The sequence below is a fragment of the Fringilla coelebs genome (assembly GCF_963513975.1).
Source record: "Fringilla coelebs genome assembly, chromosome: 8".
Lineage (NCBI taxonomy): Eukaryota > Metazoa > Chordata > Aves > Passeriformes > Fringillidae > Fringilla > Fringilla coelebs.
Genome location: NC_140066.1, coordinates 10369198 through 10397073, shown reverse-complemented (window position 1 = coordinate 10397073; position 27876 = coordinate 10369198). Strand labels below are relative to the sequence as shown.

At 42.6% G+C, this 27876-nt stretch overlaps 2 protein-coding genes across 2 annotated transcripts in view; one reads left to right on the top strand and one right to left on the bottom strand.

Moving 5' to 3' along the window:
- PARG (poly(ADP-ribose) glycohydrolase) overlaps positions 1–6841 on the bottom strand; it is a 58794-nt gene extending 51953 nt beyond the window's left edge. The window contains exons 1-4 of the mRNA XM_084210745.1: positions 6515–6841; positions 3482–3548; positions 1552–2526; positions 357–540 (exon numbers count right to left, since the gene is read on the bottom strand). Of these exons, the coding sequence (XP_084066871.1) occupies positions 357–540; positions 1552–2526; positions 3482–3548; positions 6515–6650 (1362 nt within the window). The 5' untranslated portion in view covers positions 6651–6841. The remainder of the gene's footprint in view (positions 1–356; positions 541–1551; positions 2527–3481; positions 3549–6514) is intronic.
- A 99-nt stretch (positions 6842–6940) lies between these two features.
- On the top strand, positions 6941–26938 carry LOC311156277 (mitochondrial import inner membrane translocase subunit Tim23). The gene is made up of 7 exons (XM_084210125.1): positions 6941–7073; positions 7479–7537; positions 10381–10474; positions 10704–10788; positions 12995–13053; positions 15599–15709; positions 23928–26938. Exons 1-7 carry the CDS (start codon positions 6977–6979, stop codon positions 24041–24043), a joined length of 621 nt encoding a protein of 206 aa, XP_084066251.1. The 5' UTR covers positions 6941–6976; the 3' UTR covers positions 24044–26938.
- Positions 26939–27876: the final 938 nt, after the last annotated feature.

Below are 27876 nucleotides of genomic sequence, written 5' to 3'. Positions count from 1 at the left end.
GTATGTCTTGAACCCAAACCAGAATTACATTAAAATGAAAACACAGCATGAAAATGTTGGAAGTACCAATTTTACTTGTAGACATATCTAAATTCTCAAACTTTACAACTCAGTCAAGGAAGCACTCACAACCCCCCCAAAACAAAAATACTCGCCCCTAACAAGACTGAGGCAACAAAACCATTATTATGTTTCCTCTGGATCTTAATATCCTAATTCTATGCACCAGAAGAGCCAATTTTCAGGAAATCAGCGGCCCCAGTCCACTCGCAAGGAGTGGCAAGACAGGGGGCATTCCACATGACTGAACACTAGAGGCAGGAGTTTGGCTGGAGGCAAGGCATGCATGACTGTACCCTGACGGTCACGGTGTGGTTGGCCGAGGGTCGCAGGTGGGGCAGCCGGGCCCCACACGCCGGCATCCTTCTCATCTCTTCAATCGGGGTTCCAAACCATTTCTTGTTGCTGGGCAGAGGAGGTGGTGTGTATTTAGCAACCTTCCTTCCTGGTCTCTGAGGTTTGAATTCACACTTTTCTTTCCTGATGTTAAAATACAATGCATTGAAACATTTTATCTCCACTGAAAAAACTGATAGAAAAATACACAAACTTCCATCCCAAGGTTACAGTGATGGCAGTCAGTTTATTTGCCAGCCTTTGCTGCAGCCTCGGGCCAGACCTTTATTTGGAGAGAACTCCCACCACCACCAGCCTTCCCCTCCCCAAGACACACAAGTTCATTTCTACCAAAACACTCTTCTCTACAGGCTGACAAAACCCTTCACAGAACTGCAGTAGGTTAGCAAAGCAGGGTATTCCTCTGCAGAGCCATGCTTCTTCCCAACAGGATCTGTTTACCCATGGACAATGCCCCAGTAAAGACGTGCAAAACTACTTTCTTGCCCTATTTGAAGGGACTTGAGTCAAGTCAAAGAATTGTATGCTATATCAAAATACAGAGTCCATTTGTTTCTGTTCACTCCTTAGACACTTATTCACTTTCTCAGCTCCCACTGAAATCTAAGGTCTTTGGAGCAGAGATTATCCTTTTTTCCTTCCACAACACCTGGCACGCAGAGTCCTGCATCATGCTCAGGGCTCTTGTTTCTATTGCTGCAGTGTAATCACCAGTCCCACTCTCTCCCATATTATGAATAGAGCCAAACAAAACAAACCAAAAAAACCCACCCAAACCCAAAAACATCAATAAAAAAACCCAAACATCTCTACAAGTGCTCTCAAATGTGAATTTTCCCATGTCTATTTCAATTAAAGCATCAATAGCATTGACAGTTCAACAAAACAGATGCCCTATTTTTGTCAGATTGAACTAATAAGAATTCTAAGAATTGCACTGGACAAACATATCCTTCAAAATTCCCACAAACAGCCCCATTAAAAACAAGTTATTTCAATCTTACACGAGTTGTATTTGTATCTTAAAATATATTTTGCAAAACTCTTTATACAATACAGCCTCTGAAACTCTATCACCAAGGAGGAAATTTCCAAGCATGAAAAAAACAGATGAAGAGGCAGACAGAACACTACCTTTTCTCCTCAACTTTAGGTATCCTCATGAAGTGAGAAGTGATTTTGGAGTCTCTCTTCACACCCTGTTTTGCACCTTTGCATTCTGATGATGGAGCAGGGGAGATCCCAGGTGCCTTTGTATGCAGAGTGTCCTCTTTAACAGAATTATCTACTTCCTCAAAGCTTTCACAGCCCTTGGCAGAAAAACGTGATTTCCTTGACTCCAGTTCAGCATCCCCATATTGAATTCTAAAAGATTTGTTTATGGATTTTGACATATTAATCTCCTCTCGTTCATCCAGAAAGGGACTTGTTTCTTCATCAGCCTCTGACCCGTGGCAGCTATTCTTAGAATTATCCACATCCATTGGTGACTCTGGTTCACTTTCTTTCTCAAAAGCAGGTGAGTCCCCTGAACTGCTCTGACATTTGCTCAGTTTCCCAGGACCTCCAAGATCAGATATACAGGCATCACAACCAGCATCTGAAAGTGGACTTTCTGGAACTACATCCCCTTCCTCTTGCTCACCCGTTAAACAGACAGAATTGCAACTCTTCAGCTTCTGTGAATTGAATGAAGCCACCTGTCCATCGGTCTCAATGTCTTTTGAAGGTTTTGAATTTCCTGTTTTTGAAGCCTGGCCTGCTGATAACTTCTTCTGAGTCCAAGTGGCACTGCTTTCTTCAGAGCCTCTCTGCTTGCCAGTTTTGCGCATCTGATCAATGTTGGCATTTTTAAAGAGGTCTGCAGACTGCAGCCCCTTCACAGGATCTGTATCTAAGACTGCATCTTTTTCCTCAGCCTCCCAGTTACACATGCTGCCTGTCTGAGGCAAATTTACTTGCTTTGAAACAACTTCCACAGATATTTTTGCATTATTTTGCTGACAAGTATTCTCTAGCTTTTTGACATCATGCTCACAAAAGTTCTCTTTTTTAATGGAAGTCATCTTAGGATTTGCTTCAGTATTGTTATTAATTTTGCTGTGCAAGCTGTGGAAAAGAAGTAAGGGAATTCAATGTCTTATTTCCAAATAAAATTTCTGTGCATATTTTTTTTAAGGAGCAACGATAAACAAACAACAGAAAGTCCTCCCAACTATTTTTAGCACTGCTATGGGTCTCTATTTATTAGCAAACACTAAAGAAAAATAAATCAGCACATTTACAACTGCAACTACAGAAAAAAATATCTGATATTCCTCTGCACCAGACAGCTAAGCTCTTTGGAGTACAACTTTAAGGCAGCTATGCAATCACTGCTCCTGACAGACCACATTAGTTGAAAATATCAAACTTTACCTGGTATCATTCAGCAGCAGAAATTTGTAACATCTTCCATTAAAAAAACCCTTCAATGTACATTTGAGCACCTATAAATTCTAGTTGTAATTAAACCAAACTGCACACATTTAAACGACAATTGCAGTCCAATGAGACCAACCAAAACAGATTTTTGTCTGTAAATTAACAACAGTAAGTTGGTTGCAGGATTATCAGTGCAAATCTGCAACTGATAGTGCCCTATGTCAAACAAAAATGAAAGCAGAACTTGATCAAAGACAAAATCTGGTATTACAACTAAATTGATCAAGTGTTGAGCTGCCACTGGAAGCAACACTCCCACTTTGCCTTTCCTTGCTCCAGGTTCCCATCTTTTGCTTTGCAGGAGCAGATGCATTTATTCACCTAAACAGTGACATGCTTCAGGAATCTCTGTCAGCAATAAGTTTGGGCATAGGTGTTTAGAGAGGATGGGAGGGGGACTAGTTAGCTGTTTGTAGTGAAAGTATCTGCTTGTTACTCAAGAGGATGTGCCAAGGTAAGGAAAGCAGCAGAAATGGGGCTGCCTCCATTTAGCCAACTGCACTGACAACCTGCACTTCTAGCTCTCACCAGGCCCCTCAAAGAACACACCTTTAGAACAAGTTTATGTTGTGCTTTTTACCTTTTGGACTCCGTTGTCTTGGGTCCTTTACTCTCCAACCAACTGGTAATTGTCCGCTGTTTACAAACTGAAAACCAGTACACTGTTACTACATGAAACATGATAAAACTGCAACATCATTGCATATGAAAAAGATAACTTGTACTGGGTGAAGATAAACACACCTCCAATTAAGCCCTCATTAGCATCTCAACTATAGGGAGCATCCAGACATTAGCAGTATTAAAACGACATGTGATGCAATACTTAATTTGCATCAGTCAGCAGCTGTAGGTCTTATAATAATCTTTATAAATTCCAGGCATGGTATGTGGTGGGATTTCTTTCCTCCAACCTTTTTTTAAATATAGTTAAAACGTTAAAAACATACAGTGAATGTGTAGAATTCAAAGAAAAAACCAAAGGAACTTAAACTTTCTAGCTCTCATCATTACCTTCAGTCCCCACCACAGTGAGCCCCAAAAGCTTCTGCTGAATTTTGGAATGAAGAGGCAACATGACCTAACTTAAAATCAAAAAAGAACAAACAACAAGGCACCTCTGAGGACACATCCAAGAACTTTATTTGTATATATGTATATATATAGTAAGTTTATTTGTAGCATACTGTGAAACATGAGGCTCAATATAAGCATAGCACACCCTGTAAGTGACAAGCACTCAGAAAAGGACTTTTCCTTTCTCCTCCATTCATAAACAGTTTGAAAAGCTTTTCAATACTTACTCTCCTAAACAGCAACAAAATGAAGGACACTATTTCTTCAGATTTACTACCAACACCTCAGTTCCAGTCTTATCTGTGTGTTGCTGCAGATCACACAAGGTTTCAATAGAACAGCAACAAGTGAATTAATTATGCAGAGACTTGGGAGGGATGGGGAGAAAAAATTTGAAGCAAATCTTTTGAAACTGAAAAACAGGCTTTATTAGTATAAGGGGTATTTAGTTTTGTTGTTGTTGTTGTTTAAAGATATTCTGCAAGTTTGGCAACTAGCTTCAATTCCTTCTCTTTCCATTTACCAAGAGAAAGCATCTCCCTGGCACTGCTGACTGTGCAAGGTGTTTGCCTGCTGCTTTCAGCTGGGTAAGGAACAGCTGGAGTGCCGTCCTGTAACAACAGTTTTGCAGAACTTCAAAGCCAGTAACTCGTGCCTGGCTCTTCTGATTCGGAGGATGGGAAGTCTCAGCAGCCTCCTGCAAATGGAGGTTGTGTAACTTGTAACAAAGATGGCTGAGGCCAGAGGTTACTTAAGAGACATTGTTTCATAAACACTTTCCCTAACATTCAAGGCCTTGAACACTTTTACACAGCTGCTTATCAAATACCCTTATCAGAGGATACCACAAGTTCTAGACAAGTAATCTCCAGAAAATACTAAAATCATTTTTAGTTATTCTGTAATGGCACAAACAACAGTGCAAAGATTTTTATTTCCAAAGAGTCACTAAACTTAAATCTAGTAGTTATTCAAATTTCACCCTCTCCTAACATATGAAGTGTTAATCCAAATTGCCTACAGGTAAGCAGCCAGAAAAAAAAAAACAACCAAACACAAAAACCTGAAGAGACACGTTAAAACATGGGACAAATAAACCTCTTCAAAGGCAGCTGACTACCTCTTGAGGTGCAAACTTGTGCTGAGGAAGAAATACTTATTCATTAGCGCAATAAAATTATGGCACAAAAAAATTGTGGCAAAATTAGCACAAAAAAATAATGGTAGCAGCACCAGAACAGACCAAAATGGCTTCACTTTGAAATTCAACATCTGAGCAGCCATGTAAGCCCTCCAACATAACACACATCACTTTCATACTTCCAGCATGGCTTTTTGCTACAGATAAGACGGTGGGAACAAGAGGCAACAAAAAGACAACCCATGCTTATTCTCAGTGTAAACAGAACCAGACTTTGCTGCTTTTTTTGTTTATGGTACATTTATTTCTACTCAAGATAGATAACCCAAACCATTCCTATAAAACAAATAATCCCCTACAATCTACCTCTGAGGAAAACACCCTAATTTTCAGAAGATTCTTATTTACTGTGTAGGAGTGTACACCTCTAACTCCAAACTATCATCTACTCAAAGCTAGTTAGGACTTAGTGAGGCTCAACTCATCAGCTATAGATGACAGCAAATCATTTGTTTGGGGCCTTTATCCCTTTCTATGCATTCCTTTCTATTTCTGAAAGAGGTGCATTAAAATATTATTTTGACAGCCTTAGCTCCAAATAGAAAACAAAACTAAGAAAGCCACGTGGGAACTTCGTCTACACAGCTTTGTTAGGTGGCAGCAGGAGCAGCCACCACACCCCATGGGGCCAGCAGCACTCCAAGCTGGCAGCCACGTGCTTATGTGAGCTCCTGTCATTACTCTGGGCTCTTCGTGTGACAGCCTGGCACAACCCCCACTGAAAGCCTTTTATCCCGCAGTAAATATCTGTCCCCTCTCTTGTGGAACACGCTACCTTTAGCAGCTCACACCTCTCTTCGATGATTTGCACTATGAGTGGAAACTTGCAAAGAATCAGGCACAAAACCGGTGTAAAGATCTTGCCAGGGGAAGCAGCGCGCACTGATCACCCCAAGGGGCTGGGACACAGGGCACACGCTGGCGCAGTTAGAGACAATTGCAGCCCGACGAGGAAGGGCAGCTCCGGGGAGGCTCCGTGCACAGGCACACGCGGCCCCCGCCGCCCAGCGCTGCCCAGGCCGGCAGCAGCACAGCAGAGATGCCCTGAGCGGCAGAGAGGGACACGGACACTCGGAGCCTCCGGCCCGGTCGCCTCCTCCTCCCGCCCAGCCCCAGGAGCGATCGCGGGCGGGTCGGGCTGGCGGGGGGCGCCGAGCACCGCTCCCAGCTGGGCCGGTTCAGCGCAGCCCGGGCTCCACGGGCACCGCCGGTGTCCCGCACGCCGACAACGCGCAGGCGGCCGAAGGAGGCGGGGGCGGCACGGCCGCCAGCGAGCCCCGCTGCGAGCCCCGCTCCGCGCCCGGCCGCTCCCGCCGCCCCGGGGCCGGTACAAACCTTTGTTCCCCACGGCTGTGGCGGAGCTGCTGCCCCCGGGCCCCTCCTGCCGCTCTCCCTGGGAGCCGCTGCCGGGGCTGCCGGGGCCGGGCCGGGCTTTCTTCCGCGGGGGTTCCCGCCCGCAGCCCGCGCTCATCCTCGGCGGGGCCGCCCTGCCCGCCGGGGCCGGCCAGCACCCGCCCCCCGGGGACGGCGCGACGCTGCGGCAGCGGCTCCGCCAGTCCGCATCCTCCGTCCCGCACGCCGGGCTCTTCCCAAGGCGCGGGGGGCGCGGCGGGGCCGGGAGCGAGCGGCGTCCGGCGAGCGCGGCCCGGCGCTCGAGCAAGATGGCGCCCGGCGCGCCTCACCCCGTCGCCATGGCGACCCGCAAAGCAGCGGGGCCGGGCGGCACTTTGCGGCGGTTTACGGCGGCGCTTTGCGGCAGCCGTTAGTGGTGGCGAGGGCGGCGGGCGCGGGGCCGCCATGGAGGGCGGCGGGAACTCCAAGGGCACCGGGCTCGGCGGCCTCTTCGGCGCCGGCGGGCTCGGCTACTCGCACGCCGACCTGGCCGGGGTGCCGCGTGAGTACTGGGGCGGCCGGCGGAGCCGGCCCGGGGGGGCGGTGTCCGCGCACCGGCCGCTGCAGGGCCGGGCGGCCGGGACCGAGAGCGGTGGCGGTGCCGGGAATCACGCGGCCCCGAGGGCTCCGCCGCCGGCCGGCCGCGGGAGGCCGATCCCGACCGCCGGCGCCTCCCGGGGTGGGGGGCGCGGAGGTGCCAGGCCTCGTCGGGGCCGCGTGTGGCGACGGGCACCGGTCACAGGGACCGCGCGCTCGCCTCGGCCCAGCGCAGGGCTCCGCTCGCCTCCCGGAAAGGGACAGCTTAACGGCAGAATCTCCCCTCCTGCCACGCACGAGCTCTGCCCCCTTTTTACCTTACAGGATGTGAATTGTTGGTATTAAAGTGTTCTGTGTTTTTTCCTTTTAGTAACTGGGATGAGCCCTTTGTCACCCTATTTAAACTTGGACCCCAAGTACCTAGTCCAGGTGAGAAGGTGGCGTGTATTTATTGTGTTAAACTCGATTTCAGTGTTTGCACGGTTACGAGAGCACCTCAAACCTCCTGCAGTGCTGGGCACTGTGCACTGAAGTCTTGAACCGAATTACAGTGGAAAGCAGCAATTTTTTCAGTATTGTCCTCAGTAAATCTTGAAGTGCTGTGACATCTAGAACAAAATGAGCACTGATGATGCAGAGGATAGGTAGGGCTGTTGTGTCAATGCAAGCCTACTGCTGTTGGAAAGAGGTCTCCCTCCCTGCCTTGAGGCAGACAGCCCAGCACCACCTCACACAAGTTCTGGCACTGCTCACACCTCCACTGAGCCCCTTCAGTCAGTAAGAGCAGCCAATAGCTCTCTCTTTTCATGGATGAGTTTTCTGAACTGTGATAAGTTCAGGCAGTTTACTGAGGTGTTCAGCCAAGCTCCATACCTGGTAACAGGCTATGCCATGGCAGGAGCTGGACATTTCACATCACTGTCCTTATGTCATTACCCAGCTGAAGGGAAACCATCGTGAAGTAAAATTTCCTGTTTTATTCTATAGAATAATGTTGCTGTCACACTTGCACATTTCAACAGCAATTGATATAAAACAAGGCTATCATAAGGGAAAAAATATTTTAAATCAAGAAATGTTTTCCATTTTCATAAAAATTAACTGTAGCTGAAAATGTTAAAGTTAATCCAATTAGAATGCATGTCAATGATTTTATTTAGTTAGTATTTTTGTACATACATGGCTTATATTATCTGAGAACATGAAGTTTTCTAGAATGAGCAGTTAAAGGTCAAGAGCTGCATAGTGCCTGCTAACCTCTGTGCCTGGTTTCATGGTACCCTGGGTCACTGTTTCTTTTCTAAGTGGAAGTTGTGCATGCAGTTCTGGGGCCTAGAAGCTGTTGTAGTGTGGGTTACAATGTAACATTCCCAGAAGGATAGAACACCATGGATGTGTCTCTGGTGGGAGTGGGTTCAGTGCTGTGGCTGCTGTTGTTGAGTGGTCAGAAAGAAGCTGAGATTATTTAGACTTTCTCCACAAACACTCTCTAAAGTGGTTTTGTTCAGTTAGTAGTTTGTCTGAGAACATGTTGGTGTTAAAAATGGTATAGCAGGGATTTTGGAACAAAGCATGCGTACTAAGAGACTTTTAGAAACAAAAGGGAAGTTTGCTTTAAATGCAAAGGTATTGGTATTAGTGCCATGAAACACTTCTAAAAATACCTATTGATGTAATACTAGAGGCTGCAGTCTATGTTGTAACGCTTCACTGTCCTTCGCGTTTAGCTCTTGTGTATTGAAGTAAGAGCAAGGTGCGTTGAAATAAAAGAGAATTCCATTTTTTTTACCTGAACAAGTTGCCCCTACAAGCTGTGAGGTCTCCTTAGAGAATCACACAACATGGGAATGGCTCTGAGTGCCTAGCACTGGCTGACCCTTCTTTCAACAGTGGGGGTTGCACTAAACAGTCTCCACAGGTTCCTTGGGCTCAAAATATGAAGGAAAAAGACATAGCTAATATTTCAGAATATAAGAGGTCTTCCCATAATAACAAATGGTACACTGGTACTTGTTACTTTAAACCCCACATTTTTGGTTGGTCCATGAATGCAGGCATGGAACAAGCTGTTTTCTGCAATGCTGTGTTGCCTGCAGCGGGTAACAGGTGTTATAAATTTGTGTGTCAGCCTTTGGCAAAAGCCTAGAGGATGGGCTTTGGAGATTGCCTCTAGAAATTTAGATGTTACTTAGGCAAGGATTGCTTCCTCTTGACTTTTGGGACAGTAATGAAAACTGTTAGAAACTACTAACTTGTGTAAACACTGAATTTCTCCAGCTGTCTAGTTACAAGGAAGATAGAAACCATATTGTAGGTTTGTTTTATTGATGGCACAACGAGCGCAATTTTATGAGCTATTTTTTCTGTATTGCCATTCACATTCAGCATCAAGTGTGGGCCAGTAAAACCCCTTAGAATGCATTTCCTTGAGCCTGCAGCTGTTGGAGTCATGCATCAGTTAAGGAGGGGTGGATAAAACTGTGACTGGAAAGCACAGAAGCTTAAAAGAGATCTGCTGCTTTAGCACCTTATTCAACAACAGGCATCTTCAATATCTCCTAGTGAAGAAGTGCCTTGGCACACCTTATCTCTGCACATATGACAGTTTCTCTTGCTTTTTAGACCACTGGCTTGCAAGAACACTAGTGTGTCCCTGTAGAAGAAAGATGGACAAGTGAAAAATTAATCAAACTCACATATTTCATGTGCGATCATCACTGGTTCTGAGTGTATTCTTTATGTTTTTCACATCCTTGAGTAGGTCACTTAGTGCAAGGAAATACTTCTTTTCATAAAAGGCAGTTTTTATTTAGTATCAGAGTATTGGGAAACTAAATTAATGCATTATTGTATCAGACTGGGTTGCTCAGTGAGGAAACAGTGCTATGTAATCACACAACAAGAATGTTTGTAGAAGGCTTGTATTGCCTGCTGCAAGATGTAATTAAGCAAATAGTCATTAAAAACAAAACAACCAACAACCCACACAGTATGAGTTCCTTGGCTGACTGATGTAATTTATAAAAAGTTAGCACAGCTAGGGAGAAAAAAAAAAAAAACCTCAGTCAATTGAACTTTTTACAGTCCTTTTTCATGCTCAATACAGTATGCACATGGTACATTCCATCTCTGTGCTACTGTAGGCAAGAATTTTCCAGAAATATTCATCCATCCTTAGTTTGTTGCATGAATTAAAGAAAAAAAATGAATATGGCTTACCTTTTGAACTGGACTTGGAAAATACAAAAGCATTTGTTTTTGTTTTCTCCCAGGATACAGATGAGTTTATCTTGCCCACAGGAGCCAACAAAACTCGAGGCAGATTTGAGCTGGCCTTTTTTACCATTGGAGGATGTTGTATGACAGGTAGGTGGTTGTGGTTTTCACTTTTCCCTGCTGTCCCGGTAACACCTGTGCACTACAGTGATGGATGAGATTGGAAATGTCTTGTTCTGCAAGACATTGTCTGTTCTAATCTTAAGTAAAGAGATACTTGATTTTAGTTTATACACTGAATTCTATTCTTAGTATTTGCTTCTAGTGTTGTTTATTCTTTTTCTTCTTAAAAAGTAATAACTGATATTATTTCAACTAGGGGCAGCATTTGGTGCACTGAATGGTTTGAGACTTGGCTTGAAGGAGACGCAGAATATGGCATGGTCAAAACCTAGAAATGTACAGTAAGTGTTCCATCTGAAAAAAAAACGTACTTCCTAGTGACAGAGTTGTTTCTTCCAGTTTATACAAGGTTAGATCTCAATATACTGCAAAAATAAATGTTTTGGTGTTTTTTTCTTTAGTGGGGACAAGCGGGAGTCACTATTTGTCTTGATCAAGTTATTACATGTTGTTAGTTACAGTGATGTTCAGTTCAACCCTTTTGCTTTTTATTTAGTCACAGTTAGTGTGTCCTGTGACTTACTTAAATATTTGAGAAATAATTACTACTTTGATGTTTACTAAAAATCTACTTCAAAGTCAAAGCAGTTTTCATATGTAGAAGTATTCCCAGAAGCAGTAGTGTTTACTTTCAGCTATTTTTTGCTGTAATTTCTCTGAGCATGAGTCTCCCTTCTTTCCCAAGCTTTTCACAAGCAGGAAAAGATTAAAATGCAGAGCTGGGCCTGCCTAGATTTGCATCAGGGATGACATTGGTGTGTGCTGCTGAGCAGGCATTGCAGGGGGGAGCTGTTCTGGGTTATGGATCCAGGAGCACCCATGGCATTGCTGTGTTTTCACCTTACCTGATTGTTTGAAAGAACGCAGCAAAGGAACATTTGTTTCAACAGGATGCCTCTTCTTAAAATAATGGCAGCTTAGACATAGCTATAGGAAAACCTAAGTGAGAGAGACATTGGAAACCAGAGGAACAGAATAACTGGGGAAAAGCATGGGAAATTTTCATTCCCAGAATACTTTGGAACAAGGGAATTTCAGAAGAGTAACTTCATATTTCCTGGTACAGTTTATATTGGCTCTGCTCCTTTTTTAATTGTTTCTATATTCATCCCCCGCTTTATCAAAATATTCACCACTATAATTATGACTCTTTCATGATGCTCCAGATGAACAGAATTGTATCTTAGGATTTGGAATGAGCAGAGTTGGAGAAAGCCTCGATGTTAAGCACAAACCTGTGCAGGTCAAGCCCAGGAGGTGGCAGTCAGTGCACATGCTGCTCTTATCCTGGCTCTGCAAGGCAAAGGTCTGCTGAAGGTCATCACCTTCCAACGGTGCATTAAGTTCTCTTTTTCCCTCATCAGGTGCAGAGAAAAGACTTGCTTAGCTAGATTTCTTCCAAATTTATCCCTGATGTACACAGATTTACTTCTTAGTGAATTTTAATTTTGCTATTATTCACTTGTCATCAAATACCTCGCAGTATGCCATGGTTGTTAGAATTACTGCTTCTCTTATCAATTCAGAATTAATATAAAGTTAAAAGGTGGGGGTTGTAATTAAGGAGAGGTTATCAATACCCTAGCCTCTTAGATTTCTTTTTTCCTCTTGTTTCAAAACGAAATGTTCCATTATTGTTTAGTTCATTGCCTAACCATGTTCAGTAACAACCTGTGTCCTAATGAAAATTATAAAAAAAGGAAAAACAATAGAAAATTAAATCAGAAGGAACATAAAGCAATTAAAGTGTCAGACATTAAATGCTGAACTTAAGTTCCAGTGGTAGTCAGCTGTCCAGAGCAATACTATGCCTGTGATAGTGTTACACTGCTGGGAGATAAAGATCAGTCGTTTCTTCTGGCTGCTGTTGTCACCGTTCTGGAGACAGCTGGTACCAGCAAGAAGTGGCATTGTGCTTCCCTGAAAGTGCACTAAGGGTTTTCTTTTCCTCTTTAGTGCTAGTCTGGAAGCCTACACACAGACCAAACAAACAGACACACCTCTTGGCTTTTTGCTGGGTGCTGGTGGACAGATGAGGTTGTAAGGGACTGTCTCTTCCCTTCCTGACTTACTGCAGTCCGGACTTCCTTTTTTGCCCACACCATTTGCTCAGGCATCCCCACACTCCCTGACATATGGTCCTTGTAGAGGAGCACTGAGGCTTTCTTGGAGACCTTTTACCCAACTAAGTCTGCATAAGTGTGTCAGTTATTCCTGGAGCTGTGTGTGGTCACCATGTAAGGAAGGACAACTCAGGTTAGAAAGTCATTTGAAGGGAAGAGATTTGAGTCTTGGGGAGGGTCAAGAGAGAAAGATTTTCTTAAGACTTGACAGGACTGAATATTTGCTTTGAAAAGCTTTTAGTTTGTCATTGCAGTTTTGTTAACCACATATATATTGTAAACACACAAGCCCTACTGTCATAAACACTGCCTTGATGTAAATACAGAGTGCGAAAGGTTTTCATACCTCTTAACTCCTTTATAGAATTCTAAATATGGTGACACGGCAAGGAGCATTATGGGCTAACACTCTGGGATCACTGGGTAAGTAAAGTCATTCCTTCATAGGGAAAACAACTTAAAGTTGGAATTGTGGGAAAGTGTATTTGTGTATTATCTGAATAAGAGTGTTCTCTAAATTTTCATTATTTAATCCATCAGGAAAAAGTGCAGGTTTTTTTCTTTGGGGGCTTGAGGGTATTTCAGTAGACATGAAAACGGAAATTAAAGGCTAAAATAGGATTTGCAGCATAAGGAGCCAAAAGCCTTTAATTAAAACCCAAATTTTTTACTGTATTATAAACATTATTATAGTTGTTCTTAAAATTCTAGCTATATCAGAAATAACTAAAAATTACAGATAACATTTACTTGTTAATAAATTCCAATTAAATTACAACTTAAATTTGAAAATATAATTTAATATTTCTGAAATAAATAACCTACATTGAGACTCTGTGGTCATGTGATCAACTGCCTAATGTTTGTTTCCTGTTAAAGTCAACAAAATGTTTATGTGAAGAAGAAATATGATAGTCAGTATAAAGATTTATCCTTTAAATGATGGTACATTAGCAAGGAAAATCAGACATGGTACCACTGACTAAACCTAATTGTTGCTTATAACTAATGTGGGTTAGAAAAAAAGAGAAAAGAAAATGACCAATAGCCTGAGGTATAAGAGAAAAACTTCTATGAACTGAGATTTGGGTGGGAGGGGGCTGTGGAATAAAATCACATCAGTTGCCTCAGAAAAAGATACTATTTCATAAAAGTCAGTGAAATAACTAATGCCCTAGAAATGACAATTTTTTTTTCCTCCCCCAGAATCTTAAAAAATGAAAACTGATGCAATAACTTTAAAAGGAGATATCCAAAATTGATTAAGTTATTTTGAAGAAAAATAATGGAACTTGTTGTCCTACAAAGTTGTAGTTGGACTTAGCAATATTTAAATCAGAGACTACATCATGTTATAACCCAGTCTACATCTGTTTGACTTTTGAGAAATGCATCAAAGTATAGGCTAAGTTGCATGTATGACATTTTATTTCAGTCTTATTTCTGAAGAGCAGATTACCTGCCATTTAATTTAGGCATTACCATTTGAGGCATTTTATAGAGGGCAGAGTTGGAGGGAGGATTCTGAGCTACAGCAAAAAAGGCTTTTTTTCTATAAGTAATGCATGCTGAATTTTTTGGGCCATTTTTTTGTTTGGATTATTTTTTTCTTTTTTTTTGTTCCAAGTCTAACAAAAACATGTCTGAGAACTGAGATGCAGGCACACTGCAGTTCAAGGTTTCAGTTTGAGTGACACATTAACAGGTTTTTCCAGCTGTGTTTGAAGAAAGATTACTCAAGAAAATGTTTGTGCATTCCAGTAACAAATTGTTATTTTTCTTACAAAATGTGGCCTCCAAAATCACAGAGTTAAGCAGAAATTTGTATTTTGGATTCTGGTAGACCTCTTTCTTGTCCTAGCTACCAGAGAAATTCCTTTCAAGGAGCTGAATTATTTTTGCATCTTACTTCACCTTGTGCAGCCTTTCTGTACCTCAGAGATTTTTTTTTGTCACTACTGACAGTATTTATCATTCTGTTCCTGAACAGAAGCAACATCTGTGTGGAACTGTTTTAAAAAATTGTGTTGAGTTCAGCTTTTCCTTCCCTCATTGCTAATCTACTTGCTGCTAAGACAAACTGAAATACCCTTGCCTGGGCTGAATGGAGAACAATGCTGCTGTTAGCTCATTGACATTACTGTGGGTACTTATGAAGGATTTGCTACCTTTTAGCAGAAGGAAAGATTTCAAATTCTTGGAGGGCAAGGAATGAGTTTAATGGCATTGTCTTTATCACTTCAAAGTTATGACATACTCTACTATTCTTTGCCAGCATGAAATATGAGTGTATCATGAGGGGTGAGGGCTTTTCCTTTCATCAAAATGTATAAATGATAAATGCATGCATGCTAAAAAGCCCATGCATTTCTCTTTCCAGGACAGTCCCTAAAGTTGTCCCAAAGAAAAAGGCCCTCTGGGGATAAAGATTTCATGCACAAGCAGAGGTGAAACAGCTGTAAATGTCAAATCCCAAGCATTCCACTAGTCATTTTTAAAAGAAACATAACCCATTGTACTCCAGCTCTTGGTAGCATGATCTGAATGCTGTACTTAACTCACATTTCATCACACACGGACAGCAATTTTCCCTACCTAGAAAGTGCTGGGTTTAGTTTCATGTCATCCACAGAGGACTGAAACTGCCAGTACAAATTTAAACACTGAATTTTCAAACAAATTAGAATTAGCAAAATAGGCTTAAACATCAGTCAGTGCTTTATAGCACATATTATAATGAAAAATGTCACATTTTAACCAAACTATAGCTTGAGAAAGAAAAAATAACTATACAGGAAGAGATTTGGAAAAGAAACACCAAAGATAGCATTCTGCAGAGGATTCCCTTCAAATAAGCAGAAAATCTGTTCTTCAGAAGCATAGTCTGAGTAGGTACACCAAGCCTGGATTCTAAGCTTTGGGCCTCAGACCATGGAAGGTTTTTTTTAATTTTTTTTTTTTCCCTCAGCTCTACTTTACAGTGCATTTGGAGTCATCATTGAAAAAACACGAGGTGCAGAAGATGACCTGAACACCATAGCTGCTGGAACCTTGACAGGAATGCTATACAAAAGCACTGGTAGAGTCGCAAAATATTTCTCCTTTTCCTTCTCTTGTGCTTATCCTAATTATTAGGATTCTCATTAATTTTACTAAATACTGTCTGCTCTCAAAATTGACAGTGTAAAAATGGCTATTAGCTCAATGTCCCCTAACCCACAATGCTTTTCACCCAGCTAAGGCTACCTAAGGAAAACTTGCACAAAAAAAAAAAAATCCAGCTGAATTAAATTTGATTCTTTGCAACTGCACAGGACAGTAACCATGAGAGCCAAATTATGACTTGTACATGTATACTGAAGAAACAAGTCATTGATTTCCTCAGATATATGGTGAGGTTGTATAAAATACATACCCATCTCATTCCTAGCCATGTTTTCAGCAATAGCAAGAATAAATCTAATCGTTTCTCAAGTCCATGAGTGGATACAGGCAAATGGGAACTACCTCCCAAAGTGAATGGGGACAGGGAAGGAAAACACAGAACACAGAGATTGATTTCATGAATATTAAACTTAATAAAGTGATCCATATGACAGTAATTCACATGATAGTGGTACCTGGAGCTGCAAAGAACCCTACACACAGAGAAATTTATGTATTTGTGAAATTATTACTTAGGTTTTCATGAAACTGCTGTCTTGTGATCTTTGCATGGTGGTCAAAACCTACAAAAAAGGTTATTTGAGAACAGCATGGATTTAAGGTGAGACTGCTGATGCAAACTGAATTGTTTGCAGGAGAGAGGGTCTGATCTTCATCAGCAAAATGGCTGTCAACACATGTTCCAAGCTTAACAATTGGAGGTATCTTTTTTAGAGGATTGCTGGGTACCACAGATTCACATCAGCACACGGAAAATGTTTTAAGTTACTCAGTAAATGTTTGGCTGCATGACTCACCTGCATTTTATGGAGGAGATAATGCAAGAATTGACCTATGTACTTTTGCATATCTAACTGACCCTCAGTGTCTTAACAGTGTTCCTAAAGGTCTGCTTTTTTGGGGGAGAACAGTTTAAGTAATTCTATTTTCCTGATGGCTTAGAGTACCTGAAACCACAAATAACTGGCTGGAACAGCCTTCATAAATTTGAGACTCTTAACTTAGCAAGGGGACATAGCTCTCCTGTAATCCATTTCTTCCTTGGGATTTCATGAGTGATATGACAGATTACCAAGAAAAGCTGGAAGGGGTAGCATATAAAAGCCTAATATTTTCTGTAGGGCTTTATTAATTCTCCTTATTAATACTTCCTCATCTAATACTTCAGCAGAAGCATTCCCCTTACCTTCCAGAAGTATAGAGCTCGCATTATGTGTAATATTTTTTTGGCACAGTGCAACCACAGATAACTACTCCAGTCACATGCACAGTCATCTGACACTACTAAGGTTTTTATTACCAGGGCACAGTGGGACATTTGTTTTGTAACACAAGATCTACAGAGCTAATGGCAGTCCTTATAAAGGCAAATGAACTCAGTAAATCTCTATTCATTACACGATTATATTTCAAGTGTGTGTTGTGCCTATGAACTATAGTGCAGAGAAACTGCTGCCTCTCCTGTCACCTTATGCCAGAGCACCCTTTCTTATTCTGTATGGTAAAAAGTGTAAGTTCTGCCTTTACACTGCATCACTGTATATATTTACCTGGAAACCTGGAATATTTAAACCTTGCAAAAGATAGCACCCATCTGACACATCAAGACTGTAATAATTTCCTGTGCTACATAGAATGCCATGACATGTTGGCATTAAGAAAAGGAAAATATAAAAGCTGTCCAGGACACTGAGTTATTAATCTCCATATTTCAGTGTCAGATGGAAGCTCACACAACATGCCATTGCAAATTAAGGCTGCTCTGTAGTCCCCAAAGGGTGGATACAGAGTTGCAAGCAGTGCTATTCAAACACTCAGATTTCCCACTTCGTCATTCCAGAGATCAGGAACATATTTCAGAAGAAATGGGATAATGTATGGCAGGTCTTTTATTTTATTATAACTTCATGCTTTACCACTGCACTGATGGAGGAATCACATCAGAATCTGTTCTGCACTGAAAAACACTCCTGTGAACACTGCAAAACCTAGACTGAATTTCTGAAACCAATGATTAAGCACCTGATGAGTGGACAAGAAAAAAAAACTGCTGGGAAGACTTCATGAAGTCTGAGATTGGTTGCTCCAAACTGGTCCCAGCTTTCACAATTTGTCCTTGTAGAAGTGTTAATCATTACCAAAATGGCAGCAGTCAAACAGAACCTGCACGTTCTAAAGCCATTGATTGTGAGAAGTTTTGTGTAAAGCTACTTGACACAGCTTGTGTGGGAGAAGATAAGAGAGGTTTGAAAGCTCTGCAAGTGAGGACAGTGGCAATTCAGCCCCCTCCCTGCATTCACTGGCAGTGCCATTACTCATTGAAACTGCCATTGAAGTGACTGAAGCAGTTCAATCCCCAGAAACAGCAGGTGATGGCTGGGCTCCATCTCAGCAGTACTGCATGGCTTAGGTCAAAAGACACCTAGTGAGTGGGAATGGACAACTGATGTGAGGGGTTTTGAAACAACTTCTGCTTGATTCATCTGACCAAAGTGATCTCCAGCTTTCACATTTGTTTAAATTTAATGCCACAATTACTGACTAGATTTTAGCCCAAATGCAGCAATAAGAGTACATATTAATTTGATACACCAGACTTACAACTTCATGGGAGCTATTTTTTGAGCTCACCACTAAGCCTCTACCCAGAACGTTCAGTTTGGGTAACAGTTACAAGAAAACCCTTTGGGTTCCTCTACCAGTGGCATATGCAAGAGAAATGTTACAGCAACTCAATCAATTCAAGTTTTGCTAAAAGGGGGTCTGAAATGCTAAGTCCACAAGGATGGCTTTTCCATTTAAGATACTATTTATTCTTTAATTTTAAGCAAATGCAGAAGTTAGTAACTGTTATGCCATGTTTTTTCTCATAAATGTTACAAAGGACAAACATATCTTCAAACAAATGTTTAGCCTCCTTGCATGTGCTTTCAACCTCTTTTCTAAACTGGTCACCTTTATTTGTTTTTCTTATCATTGTATTAGTCATGAAAGTAGCAAACCACCAAACAAAAATGATTGTCACTGTGCACTATGACACTGTTGTACCCTCCCACCATGAAAATGCATGACTCCAGTTGTCACAGAGGTACAGCTGGCTGAAGCTCCTACACTCCTCCCCAAGCATGCAGATTATTCACTCAGGAAAAAATGAACTAGCTGGGACTTTGGCCTGACCCACTCTGACAGCAATTAATTTCTCACTGGAATGCCTGACAGGCTTCAGTAAGCAGAAAAGTTAACCAACCTTTACCTCTTATCTGAGGGTTACACAGGTTATAGATGTTCTTTTTCTTGGATAATTTTTTTCCTCTTTTGAGGTTAGGGGTAACAGCAACGAAGGTAAACTAATGCTATGGTCAAACTGAATTTACTTCTGTGCAGTAGGCACACAATCCTAGGTACAGCATCTCATGCCTTTGGAACAACATATGTCACATAATTTGGTACAGAAAATGGTGTGTCTGAAAAGACAGGAATTGCATGCTAGCAATAGCTGAAAGTAGTGGTTGTCATTTTAAAACCTCAGAACACAACCCTGAAAAGCCAGTCCATTAAAAATTAGGAAGGGTTGAACGTTTTATTGCCAGCAGTAAAATCTGGTGGGAGCTGAAGATCATTTTTGTGACATCCTTTGGGTAGTTAAAGGCAGCTATGTTAGCTGACAGCTTCTTGAGCTATAAAAAGCCTGTTCTCTAAGCCCAACCCATGTTTTTCTTTGGGCCAGACAGGCCTGTTTTCTTATTTGTCTTGCCCAGAGAGGGGGGAGAGCTTTTTAGGGACTGCTGTAGGGACAGGCCTGGGATGTCTTACTTTTCTGCAGTATTTGGAAAAAAGTGAAGAGCTTGCTTGTCATCCCTTAAGTTAAGGACTGTGAGACATTTTGGAAATTTAAGAACCCCTTTTAACATAACATGTCTATAGGATTAACAATCAGATGATGTTAAGAGAAAGGATTTTTTTTTTTTTTACTCTGAAATAAGGAAGAGATAAGGACAATGTACAAGCAATGGCCCAAGTGGCAGGTAACAGTTTGTTGAGGCTTTCTTAGTTATTGAGGACTGATGTCTAAGAGTATGTGTGGCCACTGAGAGCAGCGCTGCCCAGCTCTGGTAGTCAGGAGCAGTGAACTCAGAGCTGCAGGGATTTGCAGAGTTTGCAGGTGCCATTCATTTACAGTAGCTGAAGTAGCCTCCTGTCAGTCAGGTGCTGCTGCTTTCACAGTGAGAAGACAGCAAATTTTAATCATGTTTGCAAAGTAACTTCAACAGCTCTAGTACTTCCAAACCAGTAAATTGTAGATTCCTACTGTTTTTTCTAATTTAGCCTTCATACCACAGTAACTGCAGACAATATGCCCTCTTTTAAGCTTTGTTGTTTCTGTATTCTAAGCACAATACTGCCTTAGCTGCAGCAATACGAAAATGGAAGATGCTTTTCTGGAATATATCTTGCTTCCAAATAGAACTTTATCCGTTTCCTCAGTAATTTCTGTATTCACAGACTTTCCCCACTGCTTACGAGATTTCATGAAATGAACCCCATGGAGCAGCCAGAGGAAACTCTTGATACTTTCTAATGACATGAGGCCACCCAGAGATGTTCCAGCAAATGACTGCTTGATGGTTCAGATGGTCTGGTTACTGAACTTGAATTTGGAGCAGAACTGAGATTGCCTTGTACACTTGAGTTCAGCCCTTTAAACAATTTAAAAGTATTTTTAAAGTATTTTTGAAGGCTTGGCAGAAAGAGAAGCTGTTTTCATTCAGAGTATCCGAGATAGATTGAAAGACAGAAAACTCATCACAATTTAAAGATTAGTCTTCTTTTGTTTGGCATAAGTGGGTCTGAGGTTTTGGTGAAGGTATTTGGAATGCCTACTATTGGATGGTTCTTGCTTTAAACGTTCCCCAGGACATTTGGAGTAACATTCTGAAAATAGAGACAGGAAGGTTCTAATGGTTCTAACCATGGTTCCCACATGGTTTTACCTACTAGACAGGTGCAGCTCAGTGTTAGGAGTGGCTCCTGCAGTGCTGAAATGCAGAGCTGTGCTGTTGGAATACAGTGTGCCATGGCACAGTGCATTGGAATGCTGAGCTGTGCCATGGCACAGTGTAAGCTGGAACCTATTGAAATGTATAGAGGAGGGACAATACTTGGTGGTGAAAGGGTGCAGCAGCTAAAGCCAGAGAACTTAGTTCCCATTTAGGCAGCATCAGATGTATCTTTGGAAACCCACAGCAGTTCTCAACTCTTGTGCCTGATCTCAAAATACCTGCTTCCAGAAGGGTCTGTCAGCTGGAACCCTTATCTTACTGGGACATGCAAGATTAGGGGCTCAGGGCCATGTTTCAGCAGGGCTTGTCAGGGCAGACTTGGTATCAAAGGCTTGCACAGAGTGATTGCAGAGGAGGGGTGGGAACGTGTTCTATCACGCAAACACAGCTGGGATGGGAGTGGAGAGTTTCTTTTTCATTTTTGTTAACAAGTTCATTTTCTCAGAGGCCCTAAGATTTTCTGCCCAGCATCAGGGCTGTGTTCTAAAGTGCATTACTGTTTGAAGTCTGCCACAGACCCGGACATATTTACTCAAACACAAATCCAACCAGTTAGGGAAAGGAAAGGTTTTTTCCTCTTTTTTTTTTTTTTGTAATTACTGTGGGTAGTTCAGAAATCAGGAGCAACTGCTACAAAAAAAAATTCAAAACCCCCCCAACATTTTGTAGCAGAAGCATAGTATAGAAACACTGGTAAAGGAACACTTTCTGCATGTTTTCCTGGCTATTTCCTCTCTCAGTCATGCACCTATACCAACTGCACAAGTTTAGTACCCTGTTCATGAAACATCTCCAGCAATGTCCCTAAGTGGTCTGCAGGCTTACAGATGGCTTTAAGCCCTGTGGTTGACTTTTGCCAGTGGGTTCGGAGCTGCCATCCTTACCTGGCTGGCTCAGCACTTGACAACACCAATATTTGCTGCAGTAGGAGCAGCACATGTAAAGTCCTCATACGTGGGTGCTAGAAGACAGCTCAGCGACCAGAGTTAAGGATGGCAGCTTTCTTGTACAGCCCTGACTTCACAGAATCTGCAGCCAGGCTTGATCACCCTTCAACTACCTGTTCTTGCATAGGAAGAATAGGATTTTAAGGGGAAAGGAGAGGAATTGAAGCTGGGGGGTAAGGAAAGAGCCCATAGGAATAGGCATAGTTCTGTAGTACATCACATTCTGTGGGGATGTTCCACATTTCCTTGTACACCTGATGATCGTGAGCCCCCTTTGGGGGTTCCTGCTGTGATCTCTTGAATCCTGATATGAACAGCAGAAAATTGGGCTCTAATGTTGTATTCATTTACCCCAGCAGGAATGGGGAGTCAGTATTTTTACGGATTATCTCAAATACTTGTTTTGCACAAAGTGTCCTTTAAATTTCACCTGTGGCTTTTTGCCAGATGCTGCTTGCACATGGTTAGTTTTGTGTACCCAGCTGCAAGCCCTTCTTATGAAAAGCTTTTTGTGCAACAAATTCAGGATCAGTTAGCAAACACAGAACATCTACCTTTGCTTTCCTAAATGCTGATTTAGGCACATAGATCATATTCAGTTGGGCTGTTCTCAGAGCTGTTGAATTCTCAACAGTTACAGCAGTGAACTCAGCCTTATACCCTAAAAAAAACCTCTCAAATTGTCACAGCTGGTCTGGCAATGACATTTCTAGAAACTAAGGCTAGACATGGCTTCTAATACCAAGTCCCACTTTTCAGCTTCTTGGTTTCATTGCATGCCTGGGCAGTACAGGGAGGTTTATCAACTCCAGTGAAACCCATTTAACCTTGCAGCACAGGTAACACAGTGTCAGTCTAGCTGATGCCAACAGCTTGTTGCCTCACTAAAAGCCTAAAGGCAATTCTGTGAGACAGCTTTATGACCCATAATGGAAAGCAAAAAAAAAAAAGAACCCCAAACACAATCTCTGATTACTGAGGTACATTTGTTCGCAGGTTTGAGGAACCCGAACTGCCCTGTCAGTTTCTCCAGTAAAGCAGGCGGGGTTTTTTATCTTGCTGTCAGCAAAACTGGCCTTGTTCTATACACTGTACACATTATCTAGCTTGGTTCAGCTGCAATGATAAACATTGCAGAATCAAGCTCACTGAAGTTTTCCTAGCACTGAGGGTCATACTCCAGGTGTTCTGTGCATTTATTGTGCATTCTGGGAGCACTGCCAAGGCACAGAAGTATTGCTGTTTAGTAAAAGCTGCAGAAGCCTCTGCTTGTGCCCCTGTAGACCCCAGTCCTCATGTAGATAGAGTGGACATAGGCTGCCACCTGACTCCGAGCTCCAGCCAGGTGCACTACCTGCAGGCAGTAGCCAAATTTGCCCTATATTTCTGCTTTACATTAATGTGCTCACCAGCATGTTAAAACTTTAATCACCTGTGTGACTCAGTTTTTACCATTGCAAGGTGATAATTCTGACTATTAATAAAATAATAAAGAAAGCTGTTCAATGGACACCATACTAAGTACCTGCCAGCTAATCCCTTTCACCTACTTCGTATTCTTTAATCAAAAAGTTTTGAAATTCTAAAGACACAGAAGCAGTGATAGGTTTTGCATGATGGCCCTAATGAATCTCTGGAGCCCAGTGTCATGCCCATATCAGCTGTTATTTTGTTCACTTATTTCCCTCCTGCTCTTTCTCCTTCTGCCCCAAGCTAATTACCATAATTGAAAACCTGAAGGAGAGTTTGTAATGGGAGGAGAGCATGTCTATCTGTAAAAACAAATGTAATAAGGACAGATAGACTAGATTAAGTAGGACTTGGGAAAAGCCATCTTGGCTGCCAGTGCTCCATAGTCGTTCCCTGAAGCAGTAGTGCTAACACAGTTTGAGAGGAAGTCGTTCCAGCAGAATTAGTGTCAGGATTAGGAATGAGTGACCATGAGCCTGGCAACAGGTTTGAGAGGAAGGTACAAAAAGCACAGGAACTCTTACTGGAGAGTTACTCAAGAAAGGACTGTTCATTCAGATGTCTCTGGATTTAAACAGCTTCTTGGAGGTTGCTGTTCACTGACCATTTCCTGACAGTAACACTAATGAGCTGCAATGTGTTTTGTTCTTTGCAGGTGGAGTGCGCGGGATAGCACGAGGTGGGATCGCAGGCCTGACGCTGACTGGCCTCTACGCCCTGTACAACAACTGGGAGCACATGAAGGGCTCCCTAGCCCGGCAGTCCCTGTGAGCAGGGCAGAGGACACGCTTGCTTAGTCACCAATCAAATCAGTTGTGAGATCTATCTGGTGCCCCTTGCTATTTTATTTACAATTAGTGTGAAACTGATGGAAGCTGTGCTGGGAGGAACCTCTTGACACCGTGTAGCTGGACTGGCCCTTCCTGCCAGCCAGTTGCTGGAGAGGCAGCAATATTTGTTGGACCTGCAAGTGAACAGAGTGGCCACCAAGACAGTGTCTCCCTGCCATGCTCCCCAGGCAGCCCTAGCCAGAGCTGCCAGGCATGCTGGGCCCCCATAGCTGATCCTGCTCACTGCCAGGTTTGTTGGGTCCTGTAAGGTCGGTGTCCATAGAGCACTACTTGCAGTCCCAGCACCTCACCTGGCAGCACAGCCCCAGTAGCCACGGCACAGGCAGGGCTTGCTATTCTGACAGCACAAGACAAGCTAGCAAAAAGGGACATCATCAGAATAAAAAGGGTGGTACTTAAACCCATTTCTATCCTTTACTCTTCCTGCTACAAAAGCATTCTGCATCCAGTGACCTATTTATGGATTCATTTTAAGGGACCTGTGTGATGAAATCCTGGGGGAATTGGTGGGTGAGGGGAAGTGGACAAGCAGGCTGATGATGTTACAGTAAGGCATAGCAGGGCTTGACTTCACTCCCTTATTTGCTTTAACAAATTGGTTGTTTATGGATGAAATACAGTTGCTGTTGCAGAGCAGCTGCCAGTGGATTATCAAAACATTTGGGTGCTCCAATATCCCAGAACTCATTTAGCCAACAAATAGAAACCAAACAGCATAAAGACTGCACTCATTACCTATTATAGGACTTTTAATTAGCATGAAACTTTTTGTCTGAAGTACCATATGTAGGTTATTGGTAGAACAAAGACTGCGATGAACCTACATGTTCTCCAGTGTTAAATTTAAACCATGTACCAAGTATCATTTGCAGATAAATTAAACAGTAAGTTGGAAATTAGTTCATTAATTAGAGTTACTGTGCAACAACTCATTCCTTCCACATTTAAATAATTAAAGAGGCAACTTATTGAAGAGGTCTGAAGACAGGAAAGGCAGAGTAAGGAAAAAACAGGAAATGTACTACTCAGCAGACAGTATAATGCAAACCAAGTTTAGATTTGAGTTTTTGCTACTGAAACAGCTCTTAATAATTACATTGCATACACCAAAAGAAAAGCAACAAAAGCAGTAAAGGGAAGGTAGTAACTTACCTTCCCCCAAGAGGAAACGATACTTTGCTAAGATGCCTCATTGGTAGCAAATAACCACTGAGACCAGCTTTTTATAGAACAAGTGCTCCAGCTAACAAGCCATCACAGGTGAACTCAATTTGCTTTGCTTGGCTACCAGGTCAAATTAGTTGCTTTATGCCAGCACTTAACGTGGCTTAAAGAAGCAGGCCTTTTCTCACCCTCTGAGTCAATGCTGGTTTTGTTAAGCCTTATGTTCCATAATTCCATAGTGCTCTGCATGTTGTTATTGTGATGTGAGAGCTGGACTTCCTAGCATGCATTTTTTGAGGGCTGTACCACCAAAGAAACTATCCCCCCACTTCCAGACTGCAGAGGGGTGATGTGGGCTTCATCTGCACAGCACTGTCACATGGGACATCAGGAAAACAGGTGCACTTTCTTCTGAGCTTTTTCTCTCCCTACTGCCATAAGTGAGTTTCTCCCTTGCATGTTTCCTGGTCACCACTGGTTGGACTTGTGTTCCTGCACTCTTCACCACGCTGAATGAAGGATTGAGAACTGCTTTGGGAGTTGATGAGGGGCAAAGGTGGCTTTTTAAATGTCAGGAACTCTGTAATGTGTCTTAGGTTTTCTTGAGATTTTTCAGGACTAAAATGTGACCCAGGAATTGTCTGCCCTGATTGAAGTGGGTGAACCATGAAGCTTAACAAATGTATCTCCTTCTTCAAGTGCACTGGAGATAATACAGAAACAAGCCTTTTCAAGCTCATAGCTAGCACAACCTTAAGGCTAAGCTGATTCCTGAACAACTTAGCATGTTATCTGGTCAGCAGTGTGCTCACATTTCCTGGAACTGCTCACTTCAAGGGCAGAACTGAGAGCATTTTTCTGAAATAGCTGTGTTACAGCTGTTAAAAGTTCTGGTTCATAATCTGTTTGTATATGGAGTAATCTATAGCTTGGGCTATGAAACACAACCAGCACAGAGGCAGCAGGGAGGTGAATTGTACGATACAATACAGAGAATGTGTTTACAATATTCTGTGTCATGACATACTGCATTCACGATTTACTGGAAATCAGTATAAAGTTGCTACTTTAAATTGTAACCAAAAATATATCCAAGTTCAGTAGGAATAAAAGGATGTAAAATCAAGTTGAAAGCAGAATTTGGCTCAAGTTAGAGCCTCCCCCATGCAGTATTACATAAATGTGAGCATGGGAGACCTTGACTGTCTTGGAAGAGCAGGGTTTTGGAGCCAGTTGTGGTATCTTTGCTGATAGATCAAGGCAGCTTTCCATGCTGTGGCACCAAGTGAGGGAGCTGAGACAGCAGGTGTAATGGAAGGGTTTTGAGTCTTGTGAAGCTGGTTCTGCTTAGTCTTTGGAACAGAAAGGCAAATCCACTTACACCATTCCCTGTCAGCAGATGACTTCTCTTAGGGTTGGAGGAATTTGTTGAAAAATCACCGCTTAGGGTGAGAATCTCTGGGCACCCTGAAGCAGAAGCAGCTTCTGAAAACAAGAGGCAAATGTGTGTTAGGGCAGAAAAACTATCCTGTGTTCATAGTCTGTTTCCTGTGACCTAATCTGGGATTTCAAAAGGAGGGGGGAAATCCTTTTGTATGCTTTAACAGAAGGTTACCCCTGCACTTAATAAATTCTAGATAGGAAACTGGAATGTTTTAAGTGGAGCTTTGTGCACTCTGTGAATATTGGTCTGTGCTGTTCAATGCCAGCCAGCGCAGGGACGCCAGAGGGGTACCCCAACCCTTTTTTGGTACTTTCCCATCATGGTCAATACCTGCTCTGTGTTCCTCACAGGTATTTTCCCCTCTGTCAGCCCCCCTCTCTCCCTGCCCTGTGGGAACAGTTGCCCCCCTGACTCCACAGCTGCTCTGAGGACAAGGATTTGAAGGGGCTGGTGCCCCAGGAGCCTATGGCCACCCTGCCTCCAGGGAGGTGGGAGGGAAGGAAACATTCCTCAGTACAGGGCATCAATATCATAGCTCACCTTGTTTAAAGAAAGTTCTCCAGCCATCTGGGAGCCCATGAATAGCATTCACTTCCTGCTACTCTGTCCTTATCTTGGGATAATTTTGAAGTACTTTTTCCCTGCCTTTGAAAGCTAAACATTCAGGGGTTCTGCATGTGACTTCTAACAAAGAACTTCCAGTCCACTTTAAAGAAAAGGTGTGTGTGCACACCCCCACATGAAATTTAAGGTAGCTGTGGTTCAAAGGCTGCCAGGCCCAGCTGTAAATGTTCTCCTAATGAACAATGAACAATGCAGGCTGCAGTTAAATACTGGAAAATACTCAGTGGAGGAACCAGTCATGCAGGGAGGCTGACGCTCAAACACCACAGAGACAGAGAACAACTCACTTCCAATTGCACAGATGTTCTTCAGCCATGGGAGAAGAGGACCAAATGCTACTAAAATCCATAAATCCTCACTAAGTATTCAAGAGTGCTAAGAAGCAAATGGGTCGTTTTGTCCAAGTCTGTTTCTTCCAACAGCGGAGCAGAGCCGAGGTGACTGAGACACAGCAGCTGTGTGCCCAGGGGGTCACACTGCAAGGCAGTACTTGACAGGAGCTTCCCACTAAGTGTGTGGAA